Below are 19,486 nucleotides of genomic sequence, written 5' to 3'. Positions count from 1 at the left end.
ACGTGACGTGAGCATTTATAGATGTGTGCAAAAATTACACTCATTATTTATTCATCCTGTAGTCTTAAAATGTTATGTTTAAAAAGCCATGCCACTAAACCATGATAGAAAATATGTGGTAGATTTTTTTTAATGACTAAATGACAGAGAATTTAGAGATGTGGGAGGAAAAACCTCGTCATTGTAGAGCCGAACTATGAATCCTGTCCGAAGCCCAAGGGCGACTAAACATCTGGAATATTTTTCTATGGAAGGAGTAAGCATGAACTTAATTGATTTTGAGATATCAGTAAAGATCGGTGGATCGGATATCAGAAAAAACATCAGATATGAAATCCTAACAAAGGGCAAACACTGATTTTGGAAAATAAATTTTTGAAATGGAAATGCTTACACTTTAGAGACTTGACTTTTCTTTGATTTTATTATTTTTATACTTATTATAATTATTGTATTTGCAAAATAAGTGATTTTTTGTGTGTGAAAGATATTCAAGGTTGTATTATTAAAGCTATAGCTTTGATGTCATCTAATAAATAAATAAAGAAAAAGAAAGAAAGAAAGAAAGTTATAGTTATTATAATTATAATAATTATGCTTTTTAAATTTTGATCTATTTACAGGATATTGGAAAATGTATTTATTTAATTTAATTTTTATATATTCTGAGACAAAGTTGAAGTTTCCTGGACAATATTTAGTTTAATATTTAAATAAAAAAATAAAATATATTCAATTCAATTAAATAATAAAATGATATATTGATATAATATATATATATATATATATATATATATATATATATATATATATATATATTATTATATTATATTATATATAATATTGATATAATGATATAAATGAAAAAATAAAATGATAATAAAAATAAAGCTATCAAACATTTAATATATATATATATATATATATCCTCTTTGCTGTGTCTAAATTATTCTTATCTTTAGTTGGGAAGCCCTTGGAGAATTTTAATCTATTTTTACATCAACAAGTAGTCTGTTTACTGTTACCCTATACTGTTTGTTTAAATCTACCACCAAAGCCACAATGTGACTTTATAAACATTTTGTACATAATAATAATATAATAAAAGTTTTATTACACACAGGAACCTTCACAAGAGTCAATAACCCGATATGGTCCATCAGAACATGTATGAATGGGGGGAGGGGTAGAAGAAACAACACAACACATATTTGTTGAAAATTAAACTCTTTTTTTTTAGTGACGTGGGTAAATTAACATTTCTTTTATTTTAAAATTTGTAAAATGTACATAAATTATATTTGACGCATCACCACCATACGTGTTATTTCAGTAATCATCCTTGCAAAGGGAAGGAACATAAGATAACAGAAAAAATAAAGTGAAATTGCACTAGACATTCCTTGTTCAGAGAATTTTCAAACAAAGATTGGTCAGACTTTCTTCTTCTTTTTTTTTTATTCCAGCTGGGAAAGCAATGTGCTACTGACATCAACCACTGACGACAGAAGAGTCCACCAGACACCTTCATCCAAGCCTTCCCGCAGAATAGAAAACCAATTGAGGAGCACAAATGTGTGTGTAATGCCTCAGCCCCGAGGCTTAAACACAAGTACCAGTTTTGTAATCGACCAATCATCGTTCCCGCTCCGCCTTCCCTTCCCATGTTCTGAGAAATGGAAACATTTACATGGAGCATATGGATGATCTCTAAAAGTGCTAGTTAACTGCACTATGTTGGTTTAACCAGGTTGGGTGGATTTTGCTCATTACGCTTGGTTTCTTGTCTTCTACACCCAGACCTTTATATTTATAAGTGCAGATAAAGGCTTTTCAAACCTCAAGAACAAAAATGTGGAAATCAGCCACATGCTTTCAAATATTAACCCTTGTCTTTTAATTGATATACATAATAATGCCACCATTGGCACATTTTATATTGCACACAGTAATGAAATAATGGAAAGAAAACAAAAAGCCATGACAAGTGCTGTGGAAAGTCAAAGAATGGGGTGTGTGTTGGGGGGGAGGGCAGGACGTGCAGGCCATACCCTGTAAATGAGGAATTCAGCCACTGACAAATTGCTGCCAAGATCTAGAGCTGTGAGCCGGACAATCTCACAATGGGTCAAAACTGGGCACCCCGAGCCAAACCTAGCCCACAAACAGTCCTCCTGTTCGCCCCTTCCCGAAATCTGACATGTGAAGAACGGCGAAAAGACTGTACTGCATTTTCAAGGCTACCAACCCATGTCTGAGTTTACATGTGGGCTGATGCTTAGATGCGATTCAATGACAGCGTGGGAAGGGAGAGACTGAGTCAGTAGTCAGGGAAAGGCTGAGGGTCAGGAGCTTTAGAATGTGTGAAACGCCCATATTATCTTTAGGACACCAAGCAAGTCCAACAAAAGTTAGGCAATGGTGTATGAGGAAAGCATGCCCAACAAAGCCTCGGGGGGGAAAAAATATTAAGGAAAGACAAGAACCCAAACTTTGATCCAAAGCACCAGCCAGCGTGTAAGCATGTGGAGTATAAGGCACCAATGCTGAAGAGTATGCTCCCCAACAAGTAACATTAAAGTCGGCTCTCCTAGTCGGACACGCAATAGCCGGTGGTCAAGCTTCACGACTGTTGTGAGTCCTCCTTGTTTTGAGCCTTGCAGCTTGCTGAAATAGAAGTTTCTGCTTGTGCATATGGCCAAACTGCAGACTTGTATCTTAGAAACTATTTGAGTTATTCAATTACAATCGAACAGAGCAGCTCACAGGAACGTTTAGCTTTAGTCTTGTTTTCTTTCAACATCGCTTTACTGTTCTAAATTCAAATACTTCACACCCTTAAAGGTCTCCTTAAAGAATGATGTTCGTCTGACTTCCAAAAACAATACGATGTAGATGAGAAGCAAATGGAAATTGTGCTCAGGCTTCGCTTGCCCTTCCTGCCAATGGTAGCTGAGATAACTCTACTGATGAACACGCTACGTGACTCGATATCTAAGCGTGTGACTCGATTGTTCATACGTTACGGCCTACATGAACTGGTGAGGTTGTGACTGGAGGTGTCTGGAGGTGATTTGTTTTCCAACAGCCCTAATGGCTTTATCTTAAAGTGCTAAAAATAAAAAAAAGTCTGAACTTGTTGGGTCTGTCCTCTAATATTATGGACGCCAAATATGATACTATATCTGTAAGCTTTGGGGATAAGGTTGTACACTTTTGAGGGATGACATACGTCTCGACTTTGCCGATGATCATGCAATTAAGCGTGCTCTAGAACTATATACATGTCCCACCCCAGCAGATGGGCTTTGCTCTACTCTGTGTAACAATCAAGACAACATTATGTAGTTATTTAGCTACAGTCCTGCCACTCCATCCTATCACTCATCACCTGATATCTCCATAACCCTGAGATTCTCAATCGTCACTATCGGCCCTGCTGATGCTCAACCTCGTGTGCCACACTTCCAGAAACGTGCCATCTCATCATCATCATCCTCATCATCTAGGATATTATTCAAGCCAAATGGCATGGGTGAAGTCACACACATGTAAAATCCTCCTTTAGAGTTCCTGTTAAAATTCTTTGTTTCTCCATTTTAAACTAGTTCTCTAAGCTCCTGTCAGATTTGGCTGGGGAGTGGCATGACACAACGCCACTGGCTGTTGTGTAAGTCAACATGAGGTCACTCTGACTTCCTGTTTCAGAAAGAAATACGCCAACATTTAAAATGAAATCACTTAAATGGGAACTTTAAACACGCAGAGGCCTTAAGACAGAAAACAGTGCTGGATGGATGGATAGATAGATAGATATAAAGGTAAAATACGGCTTTGTTTCCTTCGTGAGCAAGTAATTGCTCGGTCATCGATTTCATAATATTGTCATCTGTTCAGAGGTAGGATGCGCTTCTTTCTTTTCAAGAAGTGCATGGATTCTGAGAGTTAGGTTAACCATACACACAAGCGCACTCCATTCCGAGTTTGTCCTGCTGCGATTCTCAAAACAGAACATAGCAACGTTATCAAGCTTCACCGCAGGCCCTCGTGTGTCCGACTAGGGCTCTCCCCAACACAGGTCCTAAAGGACCCCTGAGAGAGAGAGAGAGTAAGATTTCATTGCAACAGACCTGTCATTCATGTATGATCAAACAGTCAAGGATTTGATACTATATTTACATGTAGAACGGAAATTATTTATCAACTAAGTGACCAAACATCACTGACAGGACACTGTCTATGAAATCACTAAATAGAAGGTCCTTGAGGACACACATTGAGAAATCCACCTCAATGTAGCTGTGTATAGGTTAACATGCAACAACAGCATTCCTTGGCGCCACTCATACTCTCATTGGTAGACTGATATAATATTTAAATCCTTCTAGAGATTGTTATTTAATTCCCCCACTAAAAACGTGGGGTATTATCTTCTCTGTAAGCACTGAAATACAGCTGACTCACAAAATCATACTCTCTCTGTATATATATTTTTATATATTTTTTTATATATATATATATATATATATATATATATATATATATATATATATATATATATATATTTTATATTTATATATATATATATATATTTATATATAATTTTTTTTTTTTACGTTAACATATTCATGTTTCTTTGCACCTTCATCCAGGGGCCTCATTGTTTTGGGAAGAGTTTTTTCATTACAAAACTTTTATAGTATTCTTTCCGTTGTCACTGCTTCTCCTCGTTTAAAGTACCTTTTAGAACTTGTCGATAGACTTGGCAAGACAAGAAGACATGAGTCCATAGTATACTCATCTGCGTGACAATTTTTCAATGGATAAAAACACACTGGGATTAAACTCTACAGGCCGCCTCTTGCGCACAGGTCTCCACGTCAAGGACCATGATCCAGTCGAACAGGTCGTCTAACAACCTGACCGCGTTCTGAGCACTTGTGACCTTTGTCAAAGTTAACCCGTACCCACGGCCTTCTAGGCTCACTGACATTTTCACCTTTTTTAACCTCCACTGTCCTGATTAGCCTTCAGGTGATGCTTTTAACATATGAGTGGCATGGTTACCATGACAGCCTCTTCATAGAATTCTTAAAATTTAGTTTTAAAAAAAGTAAAGAACATAAAATAAACCCATCTGATTTGTGCTGAAGTTATTAGCTTACACGTAAAGGACTGGTTGTTTCATGTTTCAGCAATAATTCCATTTGAACATTGCAAACACTTTTTTTTTGTTTGTTTTTATAATATCTTTGACGTGTATAAAAGTTCTGGTTAATAAGGGAAATAAACACTCAGTTCTTTATCTGTAGTCAAGTAGGAAACACAGTTCATATATAATGTTATTACTCTGTTTAGCAGCCGCTTACTGTATTAATGGTGGGTAAGTGGATCACATCCAGTGATGGGGTACGAGTTGCACCTGTCATCTTGTGGAGGTTTGTTGTATGTTTGTGGATACTTACTGCCCCTTGGAGTTAAACCGTTACAGTTAAATCTTTACGTTTCTTTCATTTGTACAGTAAAAAGTTCGTTTTACGCGTCGTTTCGCTTTGTTTTGATCGTATTTTTTTGCATGTTATACTCCCTCCCAAAACTCCGCTCTTTATCAATCCTCATCCCCATCGTCCGGGTGCATCTCTCCCGGCTGTTGTTGCTGCTCGCACACCCTCCTCTCCCGCTGCTTGTCTTGAATCTTTTTCATCTCCTCGGCGTATTTACAGAACGTGCTGCCGAACTTGGCCCACACTTTGTAGGGCACCGTGATCGAGTTGCGGTACGTGGGCTTCACCTCGCTCACGCGCATGAACACGCCGTACTTGTTGGAGCCCACGTCGAAGAAGAAGCGCTTGTTGTCCACAGTGAGCGACGTGCCTTCGGGCAGCTCGGCAGGTTCATCCTCCACGCCGTAGTCGTCGATAAGTTTGGCGAGTGCGTCGCGGAACTCAATGAGCCCCTGCGCCGGCAGCGCGATGGTCTGGCCCTGCGCCGAGCCCAAGCCAGGCCCCCGGTTTACCGTCTGTCGGATCCGCAGGAAGCGGCCGCGCTGGTTCTCCTTCAGATCCATGTAATACTTCCGATTCTCGCGCACCAGGAACTCGCTCTTGAGCGCTCGTCTCGGCTCGTCCTGCACCGCGTCCGGGTTGCTGGGCCCTAGCTGCGCGTAATGCTCGATAAAGTCCCCGAGGTAGTCTCGGAACTCGACGGCCACCGACATGGACAGCGTCAGGCGGCTCTTGTTGCCACCGGCCCCCACTTCGGCGATCTTTAGGAAGCGGCCTTTCGCGTTCTGCTTTACGTCCAGGTAAAAGCGCTTGTTCTGGATGTCGACGCGCTTGGACGCGAGCTCCTGCGTGTCGTGCTGCAGGCCGGAAGCCGAGCCCGCCCCTCCTGCCACCGCGTGCATGGAGCTCAGAGCCGGGCCCGTAGCCGCTCCTCCCTGCTCACTTCCACTGTCTCTGTCCGCCATGATGCCTGCCTGCCTTCTCCCTCCGTCTGCTGCAACCTCACAGCCAGCCAGCCAGCCACGCGGCCGCTCTCGCGAGATTTCTGCAAAGAGACAGACAGGTTGGATTTAAAGCACCTAGTCCCGCCGTTTCACCGAATCCACGACAGGAATAGAGGTGCATGAAACAAACAATAGATTCTGCACAGCTCTTCCTGAAATCATATTAAATATCTAGACCAACTACGCTTAGAATGTGGCGCCATATTTGATATACTTGAGCAGCTTTTCCTGTCTTCTCGCGCTGCTTCCTCTAAATTACCACCCTTAAACTACACGAGGTTAAAATGGAACAAAAATAATGTTAATCAAATAAAATAAATAAAACAATCAGGCAATTTAAAAATGTATTTATTTGTCATATAACTCTGCAGGCTAGTAGACTACATACTGGCATATTTTCTGATAACATTAATCAATTAAAGTAAAAAAAAATTCAATATTTTATTTTTAAAGAATTTCAAGCTTCTACGTTTTTTTCAAAGATCGCTTTGTTCTGTGCACAAGGTTCGAGTAAATATGTTCAGACAGTAGCCTAAGGTCAGACATCGAATGGATCTCCAACAAAGGCACATAATTGTCGGCGATCCTGTTTTTTTGTTGTTGTTTTTTTAACTCATACCTTATATCTGTAAAGTCATTGAACGCTTTTCGTCACATTTTCTACTCAAGTTATATTCCTATAGGAGCTTTAATTCCACAAACCCGACTTTATTTCAGAAATCCTGTACTGCCCCAAAAACGCCCCCAAAATACCTGCAACCCTGTAAATGTATTATTTAAGCAATATCTGTAAGACTTTAGTCGTTTCTTATAGATATGATACAAAAACTCAAGCCGAGATTTATATTCTGCGAAATAAAAACGCCAAACAATATAAACTCCTCTTTTCCTCTCGTGTAAATGAACCTGAAACAAACCTTTTATTATTTATAAATTATGTCACAATTTCAAACATAATTTATTATGATGATGATTATTATTATTATTATTATTATTATTATTATTATTATTCTGTTATCCACGAAACAGTTTCTTTCTTTCTTTCTTTTTAAATAATTTTCATCTTCAGCGCCCGCTTTATCCTAGTCAGGATGTTGGATCTGGAGCATATCTGGCAATACTGGAAAGGTGGGAATACGCCCTGGATGCGACGCACACATTTCCATCAGCTGGGCAGTTCGCCAATTCACCTACCGACATGTTTTTTGGGAAATGGAAGGAAACCAGAGGAAAGCCACAAGAACACGGGAAGAACATGCGACACAGATCGAACTGTCGACCCTGGAGCCGAGAGTCGGCAACCCGCTCCACCACCATGCCACACAGCTGAGTTTTTTCTTTGCAAATGATTTGTGAAGTGCAGAAATGTATCTAAATGATTCATTTAATCAATCAATCAATTAATCAATCAATCACATGCATATATCTAAGAGACGTTGTTTGTAATGGAAACTACGAACTCCATGTATTTTGTAAAACGTTAACATAAATGTGAACAAAATAAAATCAAATGGAGTTCCCTTACAAGACTTTATCAGTGTTTTAGTTTTTGTTTTATATATTAAATAAAACGGTATAATCTTAGCTAAAGTAAGAGTTACAGGCGAAATAAATATTATATATTATAATAATATACGGCACAGAGATATGCCGTCTGTGTCTCTGAAACACTGATTTTTAATATCATTTTATTAACACTAATGTCAAGTATCAACAAAGTTGCTTGTTCGTGTAAAATTATAACAGGTAATAAAACATCTACGAAGCACTAGCACATTTAAGCAAAATTGTTTTTCCCCCTCCGTTTCTCAGTGAAATGCAAGCAGAAGAAATACATCCATAAAAAAAGATTAATTTAAATATTTCGTGACACTGTAACCACCGGCTTTATAATAATAATAATAATAATAATAATAATAATAATAATAATAAACATTATGCTGAGGAGAATTGCAGAAGCTTGTTTGTTGTGTATCAGTTGCTTCCATTATGCATTTCAATCTGTTTCAATATTTCAATAACTTGCTGGAATCAGAAGAATATGATACTTTATTTTGTTTAACATAGAAAGGAAAAGACACATCTAATATCTAAATATTTGTTAGTCATTTAAATCAAATACAACTTGTCACGCATGTCATTTAAATGCAGAACTGAATCTATCTGAAATTGATCTCGGTTGAAGAGTTATGAGAAAGCTCTTGGGCTCGACATTTAATGACATTTAATTTTTTTTTTTTAGATATATGTTATTTCATTTAATAACTTGCATACATTTAATTCAACTAAGCTGAAATAAACGAGTACGCATTCAAAACACGAACTCTACACGGAAGTAGTTGGCTTAGACTTTCAATAAGTGTGTTTAATTAGGGTCAAATATATGTAAAAAATATGTAATATTATTTTATATGTAAAAATTGTCAGTAATTATTGTGTGATTATTTACTGGAGGTGAATAGAAATATAACGCAAGGCAAATAAATAAAAAATAGATTATTAAAGCAGATGAATACGCAAGCATTGAATTTATTTATACAAAATTGTAATTGCATTTTTATTATAGTACAAAAATGTCATTATGTCATGAAAAGGCCCATTATATATATATATTTGTTTTTAGGTCTTTATTCTTTATATTCAGCTCTGGATATTAATTCTGATATGGAAGCGGTATAGTCGGTCAATTTAAAAATGGTCCAGATTCTTGATTATTGGGCAGTCTAAGCTAACAAGACCTACCGTACAAATTGTTTAAACATTTGTGATTTATTATCCACCTAAAAACAGACAGACAATGATGTTATTTTCTTGATAATTCATAATTCGGGCGAGGCAAAGCCATTACCATAATAATTGTGTCCTTAAGACGACGTTTAAACATCTGGAGAGTGAGTCGGGTTTTAACCTCTTCAGTATTCACGGAATCTTAACTCTATTTGTAACACAAACTTTCGTAAAATATTTATAAATAATATAAAATGACTAAATGCGTTGATCTGATTCAAGGGATAAAAATAACGACTTGGGCCGTTTAAATAAACATATCAGTTACATAGGGCTTAAAAATGGGCGTGGTTTTCAGCAGAACAATTTGGTTAAATCATTTTTACTCATTCATTTTTTTTCTTGTTTATTGGAATTAAATTCGCGATATTTCCCCATTGTTATATTATTAACTGACTCAAGACGGATAATAAAACATATAAAAATAATATTTTCAGGCGCAGGAATTGTTACTTGATAACTACACAAATTTTATACCTATACATTTATAAGAAATCGGGAAAACAACAATAACAAAAACAAATAATTTTGCTATCATTCAAAATTGGACTCAAATGACCACCCAGAGTTGATTTATCCACTTGTGGTGTTTTTCCGTGTTTTTCAGTGTAATTTTGTAAAATTCCGTATCATTTGCATTTAGTTGTAAACTAATTAAAGAGCTCAGCGACTGTAACGTCAGGGGTCCTGTTTTAGGCCCACTACCGGGGGTCTTCTAATAGAGAAGTGATCACATGAAACCGTGAAATTCTGCCAACAGTTGCAAACCTGGTCGCCCCTCAAATGGGCCCGAAAATAGCAGTGTCCAGGCAGAGTGTGTAAAGGACAATAAAAAAGCAATGACAAGGCACTGTGTTGCAACTCATGGGTCTCAAATGTGGTTTTGTGACTTACTTACATTTGTAAAAAACCGAAAAAAATGCACGTTTTTTTTTACTGCAACACCCTGTAACGTTTTGCAACTACTAATGGAGTTTGCCTACGCAAAGTGGGCGACACCTAAAGAGTTCGAGAAATTCCCTCTGATGCCATCATGTTGGAAAAGAAGCGATTAGGACTGCATTTAAAAAAAAAGTGCGAAGCTCATAAGCAGTTACGCGGTCCGTTTGGGTTTTTTTCCTCTTTTGCTTTTTTTCCCCTGCTTAATCTGCAGCAAGTGCGTTTTAGCGCCTGTACAGCAAGGAGGGGAAAAGACGCAAAAAAAAAAAAAAGCAAGCTGCGAAGGCCTACCGTAGCGCGTCTCCCTTTCGCCGCTCCACAAGATGGAACGAAAGAGCGAGTCGTGGCATGGAGACGGACGCACGCGAATCTTGCACGCCGTACGGCGGCCGTCTGATGTCAGCACGCTGCCGGGAAGAGAGAGAGAGGGAGAGAGAGACAGAGAAAGAGGAAAAAAAACAAAAACATTTGCGCCTCCTGGCGTCACATTTGCGCTACTACAACCTGCGGCTCTGTTGAATGGTTTCTGCGCATGCATCTACAGAGTTACTGCATCATCGTCACTGTCAGTGCTACGCTTTAAGCCATGGATAAAAAAAGTGCTATCTGTGGAATAAATCAAACTACAGCAAAGGAATGTTTCTATGATGCAAAGGGAAAATGATGTGTGTGTGTGTGTGTGTGTGTGTGTGCGCGCGCGCGCGCTCGCATTTACAGGTAGGAGGTAGTCGTACAGGAATAAATTACGGCCTGTGAGGACACACTAATATTCATACACTAATCACCCACCCCCACTGAGCACTCGGGTCTTCCGGAACACGACCCCAAAGCTATTTGATTGACGTCAGAATCGACTGTGCAATATCTGTGCGGCTAGTTTAAAATACTGATTAAAAATAAGAGATGCAGTTCATACCAAGAGTAAATGTTAGGAATATTACCTCAAATGAGCTACCGCTTAATCTGTACCGGATATGGTCGACAGTGAACTCTGAGCTTTATGTTTACAGCCAGACCACAATTCAGACCACTGAGTTGAAATGCCGTTTGCGTATTTTCAACACACACTCCAAATCCCTTGAACTTCAACTATGGTTGCTCTCGACTGGGACACTTTTAGTAGATAATACACTTGCCATTGCAATAACTGTCCATTATGAGCCTAAACTCACGCATATTTTGTCCAGATTCTAGAAATCTACCTTTCCCAGTGTTACATTGCGGATATGATTTTGTACAGTGTTGTAAATCAATGAAATCACTTTAAGAACTGAAACCAAACTAAAAAAAATCGATTCATTTGAAATGTTTCAGAACCATGGACAGTACTTGCTAAAGTGTATGTCGAGGTCTGATGATGAACTGCCTCTTTTACAATCCTCCGTCCATTTTCTGTTCCTCCGTCTACGTATTCTACACAGGGTCCCGGGAAACCTGGAGCCTCTTCCAGGGGACAAGGGTAGGCGACACCCTGGACGGGGGCTAACCTACTGCAGGGCACAATCACACACCCACTTTGGACATCGGCCTACAAATGCATGTCTTTGGCCTGGATTAGGAAAGTGGAGTACCCAGGGGAGAACACAGGACAGCTCCAGGAATTGGAATCCCCTAACCCTTGAGGAGCGAGGGAAAAGTGCTGTGTTAAACTAAAAGATGTAAAGATAAGCAATTAATAAACTTCCTGAAGCATATAAGTGCTGCATGAGAATCTTGACCATTTTCAGAATGTGAATGAATGAAATAAAAACAATAAGGTTTCTCTATTATGAGTTTTATTATTTGTAGTAGTAGCAGTAGTAGCAGTAGTAGTAGTAGTAGTAGTAGTAGTAGTAGTAGTACAAGTAGTTGAAGTAGCCCAGTATGTCCACATGGCTTGCTGAAAGCGTTAATTATTTTTCTCTCACTATTTTCACATGACTCAACCTAGTTACTAAGTTAAGAGCAAGTTTTGCGGTGTGATGTTAAACGCTTAAAGGACAGCAGAGGTCGCTCTTACTGAATATTTAGCAGCATCTTTTGATGCGGCTCCACAGGTTCAACTGCCTCGTACTCTATCTTCATATCCTTCCTTATAAGAGAGCATCCATAGAAAATGTGAAGCGTAAATCGAATATAGAGTATTGTTATCTGCATGTATTGCTTTTCTGCTTATTTCAGCTCATTGTTCACTGTATAAACTCTGCCGCCTGGCTGCACAAGCCTTTTTTTAGCATTTATATCATATCCTCTGTTACCATGCACCGGGTATTTTCCCCCTTTTTAACGCAGACTGAATCAATGTATGTTTCGTCCTCTTGGAAACATTGGGATAATTCATTTCTTGCCTTCTTGTAGCAATGCAGCGGATGTCAGATGTATGGATTTGATGCAACGCCTCACGATCATTTTTTTTCTCTCTGAGGCCGAGCGGCGAATGTGACCTGAATGCAGCACATGATTTAGCGATGAAACGAGACGAAAACTCATTCAGAACTGCTGAAGAATCCGTGACGCGTTTCATCGCCTGATAACCCGCAAGCTGCTAGAAAAGATCATGTCGGCGCGCATCAATAAAGAAACGGAATATTAGTGAAAGGACGGTCGCATCCCCCGACACCAGACATTTTTTTCTTTCCTTTTCTTTTTTCGTATGGATTTGTGATGGCAGAGATCATGGTGTGACGGCTTTTTAGGTGGCATTGGAAGACTATAGACACATAGACACACGGCGGTGTGTCGGCGCTCAGTGAGCGCTGAATGTGTCGTTGGTGCGGGGAGGATTACTGCACGTTTCCCCCTCTCCGTCCGCGCCACATCGGAGAAGCGGAGAGAGACGGGCCACGAGGGACACGACGGGAACAGTTTACCGCTGGAGGCATTAATAACCCGGGCTTTGTCGTTCAGGAAGTGGATTTAATGGTTTTACTTTAAGCAGACATCGATCGTGGACCGCAGCATTTCACGTTCGTTTCTTCCTGCAGTGAGTGATACAGAGGCATCAGTGCCGATAAGCGCGCTCACTACACTACTGCATTTTTTGGGGCAAAGATAGACTGCGGATACTTGCTATATATGGCTGTGTAGCTTCCACGGAGGAGGGCCAATCCCCTCATTTCGTTGCATTTTTTCTCACAATGCGTTTTATCCGAATGCACTTGGGAGATTTTTAGCCCAGAGTCATTTGGCCGTTCCACTATCTGCCGTCTCCTCTCCAATTGCAAGATTATCGGGAGGGGAAAAACACCCAGCAGCGCATCCCCGATGGCATGGACACTTCCGCAGGGTCTGCCGCGCCGCCGTGCTACCGGAGCCCGTTCGCAGCCCGCCCGAGCCCGCGCCGAGCCAAAGCAGGCGGCATGAGGCTCGAGCCGGTGCCCTTCTCCATGCTGGTCATCGGGGTCGCGTTCGCGTGCCACTCCCCGAGCCCGAGCTCGCTGCGGGAGCGCGCCCGCCACTCCGCCGTGGTGATTGAGGGCCGTGTGCAGTCGGCGCCCCACAACGCTTCGGGCGCCGAGCCCTACCGGGTGGACGTCAAGGTGCTGGACGTGTGGCCGCGGCACAGCGGCGGCCTCGAGCGCGAGCAGCTCGTCACCGTGCGCGAGCTGGGCCCTACGAGCGGGCCGTGCGCGCGCGTGCTCAACGACCACCGGTACATCTTCTTCATGGACCCCACCGACGAGCCCCTGGTGTTCAGGGCGTCGTACGCGCCCCTTGAAGCCAGTGGCATGGATGTGAAAAAAGACGTCGGGAAGATCTTGTGCGAGGACTGCGGTAAGTTTGGCTTGAGATGACCAGTTAATTGTATATAAGATAGCGAACGGTTTCGTGTGCCTTGCCTGTGTATGGTCACGTTTAGTCAAAATACCTGGCTTAACTAGCGAAGTATCTTTTGCTGCATTGCTGGACTCTTTTTGTGGAATCATTAGACACAGATAAATGCAGTGTCCATACACATATTCAACCACACACTTGAGCACCGGATTATATATATATATATAGATAAGATGTGTTATCTTTGTGTTAGCACGAATTCAAAGTAAACAAGTAAACATCAAGACAGAGGACAGAGTTGGAAAAGAAAATCTCAGCCATCACTGTCATGGCTATAATATCACAGCTCTGTTGACGACCGACAGAAATGTAGAAATAAATATAAATGAGGTCTTGGGTGGATTTCGTAAAAATTTAAGCCAGACTGATTCTATTCAGATTTCCTAATGAAATACTATGTCCACTGATAAGTAATAATGTTTCTGTTTCAGTTTTGGTGACAGTGATAGCTGGTCTAAGGCTTTCTTGTCGCATTTCAACTTTAAGCTTTCGCTTGGTTCAAATGTTGCTTGCATTCCCGGGAAAAAAACAGCTGCATTTTTCTCCATTGCAGTGGTCTCATCTGCCCAGATGGTGGGCCGGGTCCTCTGCAGAAAGGATTTCTGGGCCATGCGCTTTCTTCTCTGTCTGTGTATAGGCCTGGACAATTACAATGGACCTCCCGGTTTTCGCTGTCCAGGGTGCTACATCTGACCGCTCTTTCAATCATCTAACACGTTTCTTAAAGGCTCACTGATAGAAGCTTATAATCTTAATGATTCCAAACTAAAGAGGGTAAAAGTGGTTTATTTTAATAGTGGTATGTCGTTTCAAAATTTTTACAAAGCCCAGTGTGTGGTCCATTTTTTTCACGGCACACATAGGTTACGGGTAAAACGTGCTAGATTAAGTGCATATGATAGCGTGCTGTAAATGACTTTGCATTTTCTGTTTGTCCAGCATGCTCACAAGTTACTTCTAGATTAATGCCTGGTGACTTGTTGCATCTATCTTTTAGCTGACTTAGTGCTTAATGTTTTATAAACTACCATTATGTTAATTCATTCAATCATCTTTAATAACTGCTTTATCCTGGTCAGGGTTGAAGTATCCCAGGAACACTGGAGGTGATATGGGAATACACCCTGGACAGAATGCCAGTCCAACATGCACACACACTTTCATGCAATCACTCACAACTTGGGGTAATTTATCATAGCCAATCCATCACCCAGCATAGGGGAAAGGGCACCAGAGACCTGGAGGAAATCCATGAAGACATGGGAAGAACATGCAAAACTTTAAGTTAGGTGTTGGCTCACAACAGATAGCTGAATAAATTTTCTTACTCATTCACCAGTATCTAGTATCGGACCACTAAGCATTTCACGTGGTGTCAATTAAAAGCAAAGCATACATATCAAAAAGGTACCTTTTCACATGTGTTTTATTAGCACATCACTACACAGCATAAAGCATATTTAATTAGGATTCAGGCTTCAAGTAATACTGCACAGAAGAACAGTGGCATCTGGAACAGCAGACAAAATATTAATCAAGTATCATGCAAACCAACAGACTAAAAATCTGACAGTGTTTATATTATGTATATAAATAAACGTTTGAAATGTCTGGACGCATATCGAAGAGTTCCGGTTAATACCCTAAACAAGTTCCTCAAGGGCTCTTTGGATAATTAAAGGTTCTTAGCTTCTTAAAGAGATTCTGCTTGCAGCCGTGATGCTGTTGGATGTCGGTCCTTTACTGGTTTCCACATAGCTGTACAGTTATAAAGCTGTAATATTTGCTATTCTTCATTATGGATGTAAGTTGTTCTCAGGAAAAGGTGGATTGTGGTTTGAAACAAAAATCATACTTCATGTAAGCAATAGAACACTCATGGTGATGCAACAGGTTGTGTTACAGCCTCACAGCTCCAAGGTTCCTGGTTCGAGCCTGAGCTCGGGTATTTGTCCGTACATAGTTTTGTGTGTTCTTCCTGTGTCCATGTGGGTTTTTCTCTGCTTTCCCGGCAAAACATGCAGGTGTTTTTATTGGTTCTGTTAAATCACCTTTATGTGTGAGTGTGTGCATCAATGGTAGCATTCTATCGATGTGTATTCCTGACACACAGTGTCCTGACCATGATGAGGTGCTTATTGTAGATGAATGAATGAATGAATGAACACTTTTGAGCAGATATGAGCTGAAGTTGATTGCAGCCGATCGTCACATTCTTGCTGATTTAACACACAACCCGGGTGTTCCACTGCTTCTTTACAACAGTTTGCACAATAAGAAAAAAGAATACTTCAGCCTTTCTTTCTTTCTTTTTTTTTTTTTTTTTTTTACAAATATCTATTTTCAACATCAACTATGTCTTCCTCCATAGAGTAATTCCAACACAAGTGGGTTGCTGTTATGCAAGAAAATATTGTAGAGGGGCATGTAAGGTCGAGCCTGTAAACTAGCTACTGGTCCAAAAACTTCAGCTGACTCTTCAGCATAAAAGCTCTCATATTCAGTGCAATTCAGCAGAAAAAATCTGTGAACATGTGCTACATATAGTTGTTGTTCCAACCTCTGTGGACACTTCACACAATTTCACTGACAATATATGGGACTTTCTTCATATTTCACTCTTTTTTACAATGCTGCTTGAAGTTTGTCTATCATCTACCAGCAACGATAATGTATGGAAATATTCATTCATTCATTCATTCATTCATTTTTAGTAGCCCTTTTAAGTAGGTGTTTGACATCTCAGTTCAAATGGTTTGCTATAAATAATTTATTTCCATACAATTTCTGTGCAATCATTTGATGTTCTTGTATAATGGGGTATCAATGACCAGAAGATGAGGAGCTCAAGTCTGAGGCCTGCCATAGCACCACTTTCCTTAACCCTTATTGCTAAACTTTACACTGGGATTATATTCTGTCTTGTGGTGAAAGCGTTTGCCAAATTAATGAATAATGGGAGTTGGTGATGTTTATTCGTCAACTTTTATGTTTATCTTTTTCTCAAATGCTGTAGTATAGGATAATTTGTTAAGTGGCAGGGCTACTGTTGTCCAGACAGAGGTGGCTTCAGAGAATCTTTTAGAGAGAATGTTCGGCCACTTAAAAGCTGTGTGGATCTTTATTTTCTGTATCCTGGTTGCGTTTTCGATAAGGACATTCTATAGGCACTGATGGTTGGGGCCATTTTTCGAGTAGTTTGTCTGCAGATATTGTAAATATTAAAGAAAAGCCCCCATATCAACTTTTGTTCTGCTTCTCTGTTTATTTTAACGGTCTCACCATATTGAAGATCATAAATGTCAGAATGCAATAAATGCTAGCAGATAGGAGACACCTCTTCCATGTTGTTCTCCAAACCTTCATCTCTGTTAACAATGATCACAGCTGTTTTGAAGTAACGAATTCCCAGCTTCCCCTGGAGGAACATCTCACTGACATAACTGCATGACACCAAGACAAGAATAACTGTTGATTGACATGCACCCAGGGAAGGACATATTTTCCTTGTGTCTGGGTTACTTGGTTTTTAATTATTTTTACTACTTAAGGAAGCTATGGGACAAGGAGCTTGTGTGGCTTTTTTTTTGTAAGTTCTATGAGGGAGGAATGTGTACGAGGAACTAATTACTGTATATTCTCTTGACACTGCAGTGATAGGTCCCTGGGGAATTGCTAATATATGCCATTAATCTGTCTTGAGAATGCAGCTGGAGGAAGATATTTAAGAAAGACTCCATGGAAAGTCAATATTGCATTGCCTACAGTAAGGAATTGAATATATATAAAGAATTAATGGACGGTGTGAGCCATCAAAGACTGCTTTGGAAGATGCAGCCGGCACTTAATCAGGACTTAATTGAGCTCTGTCAGTATAAGGGCATGCTCTTGTTGAAGTAGATTGCAGGTGATTTCTTTAAGTGTGTCATTTGTGCACAGCTATATAGCATGTCTTACATGTAAATGTTTAAGTGGAATAGGCTTAGTTGTCATTACCTCACTAGATTTGGATGTAGGGCTGAAAGTGGACATCTGAAAAGTGGAGAAGGATCAGCTGATGTTTCCCCAATCTTCCGTAGTCTGCTCTGAGTTTTAGTGGCTCAATAATTTCTTGGTGTCAAGACAAGCTGTATTTTACTTATTAACTTCAAGAGCAAGAGAAAAAGAGACACTGATGACTGAATGAATGTTTATATAAGTTTAGATCTGCATATCTGTGACAGGCGTGATAGCAGGAACTAACACTATAAATGATGATAAGCATGATGTGGTGCTTTAATTGACAGAATATCTATGCTTAATCTAACAAAAAGAAATTTTTTATAATAGTCCGTATTGTATTATTTGCATTTACAAGAACAGTGTTGTTAAATTCTTTTCTTCACATTTCTTAGCTTGTTAGGAAGCTGGAATAAGAGTGCAGGGTCAGGGGAAGGGTTAAAGGTTAAGCCAAAGAGACCACCCGTGGCTGCTTGTCAGTGCAGGGATTTGAACTCATGACCTTCCGACCGCGTAGCCCAGGGCTGTAACCACGTAGTCATGCAAAGATAAATTACGAGAACAATTAAAACCTTCAGTGTCCTATAGAGATCTAATGGCACTTGTCCGAGGGTCCTGGATGAGTAATTCATGAGGTGTAGTGCACTTCATGGTGATTCTACGATGAGTCTTGAGTTCACATCGACCGTCATTTTAAAGGAAAGCTCATACTAGTTCATTTTGTCCCAGGGGCTATGTTGGGTGTGCTCGTGTTCAGTCTTGCATACTGTAGTTGTCTTTGAAATAGGGCTTGAGATGCTGTTCCTGGAACTCCTGTGTGAATGTACCGCTGTGGCTCGACTGTGGAATACTCAAGAAGGGCTACGTATTGATCCTGCTCATGCATGATGATGAATGTTTGTGGAGATTGTTCACTATCCTCCTCTGGAGATGGATTCATACACTGATTCTCCTCACAGGTACTGTGCTTGTGCTGTTCAATGCATCACCACACTGATCAGGACACACATGCCCTACACTCCAGGGTGCACATTTTTGATAAACTGATTTTCTTGGAGCCCATTATATAAGAAAAACATATTTGCAACTGTTGGTTTAATATATAAAGACCAAACCTGTATACTAGGATAACACATATTTTTGTGAGACAGGTTTTGATTTATTCATAAGGATATTTTGTGAATATTTTGGCCAAAAGTGAGAAAATGCCATTTCATCCTTACCCAAAAGGTCCAAAGTTTACTTCTTTGCATCTCTTTACAGCATAAAGTCCAGTGTAGGTACTACTTAATAAATAGCATGGTTTGTTATTATTATTTATTATATTTTTTACAAACTAAAGAGATGGCAGCAATTTTTGTCTATTTATAGATAACAGCATCAGAAGTCGATTTAAGGTTGTTTAAGAGTTTGTTGATTTATATGTTTATATATGTATAA

The 19,486-nt window shown here is 39.8% G+C and overlaps 2 protein-coding genes across 5 annotated transcripts in view; one reads left to right on the top strand and one right to left on the bottom strand.

The window, feature by feature from the left end:
• Positions 1-4,564: 4,564 nt before the first annotated feature.
• On the bottom strand, positions 4,565-6,565 carry puraa (purine-rich element binding protein Aa). Its single transcript, XM_058416279.1, has one exon. The coding sequence runs from the start codon at positions 6,467-6,469 to the stop codon at positions 5,609-5,611; it is 861 nt and encodes a 286-aa protein (XP_058272262.1). The 5' UTR covers positions 6,470-6,565; the 3' UTR covers positions 4,565-5,608.
• Positions 6,566-12,623: 6,058 nt separating this feature from the next.
• nrg2a (neuregulin 2a) overlaps positions 12,624-19,486 on the top strand; it is an 87,255-nt gene continuing 80,392 nt past the window's right edge. The window contains exon 1 of one of the 4 annotated variants that reach the window (XM_058416273.1): positions 12,624-13,987. In XM_058416273.1, the coding sequence (XP_058272256.1) occupies positions 13,483-13,987 (505 nt within the window). In that variant the 5' untranslated portion in view covers positions 12,624-13,482. The remainder of the gene's footprint in view (positions 13,988-19,486) is intronic. The other 3 variants (XM_058416275.1, XM_058416274.1, XM_058416276.1) reach the window with 3 other exon arrangements.

This window comes from Hemibagrus wyckioides, linkage group LG18 (assembly GCF_019097595.1).
Source record: "Hemibagrus wyckioides isolate EC202008001 linkage group LG18, SWU_Hwy_1.0, whole genome shotgun sequence".
Taxonomy (NCBI): domain Eukaryota; kingdom Metazoa; phylum Chordata; class Actinopteri; order Siluriformes; family Bagridae; genus Hemibagrus; species Hemibagrus wyckioides.
The sequence above is the reverse complement of the archived record's forward strand: the minus strand, read 5'-3'. Positions and strand labels throughout refer to the sequence as shown.

What these genes read in the sequence shown, in the direction of transcription:
- puraa (XM_058416279.1), bottom strand. Translation starts at nt 6,469, where the DNA reads ATGGCGGACAGAGACAGTGGAAGTGAGCAGGGAGGAGCGGCTACGGGC.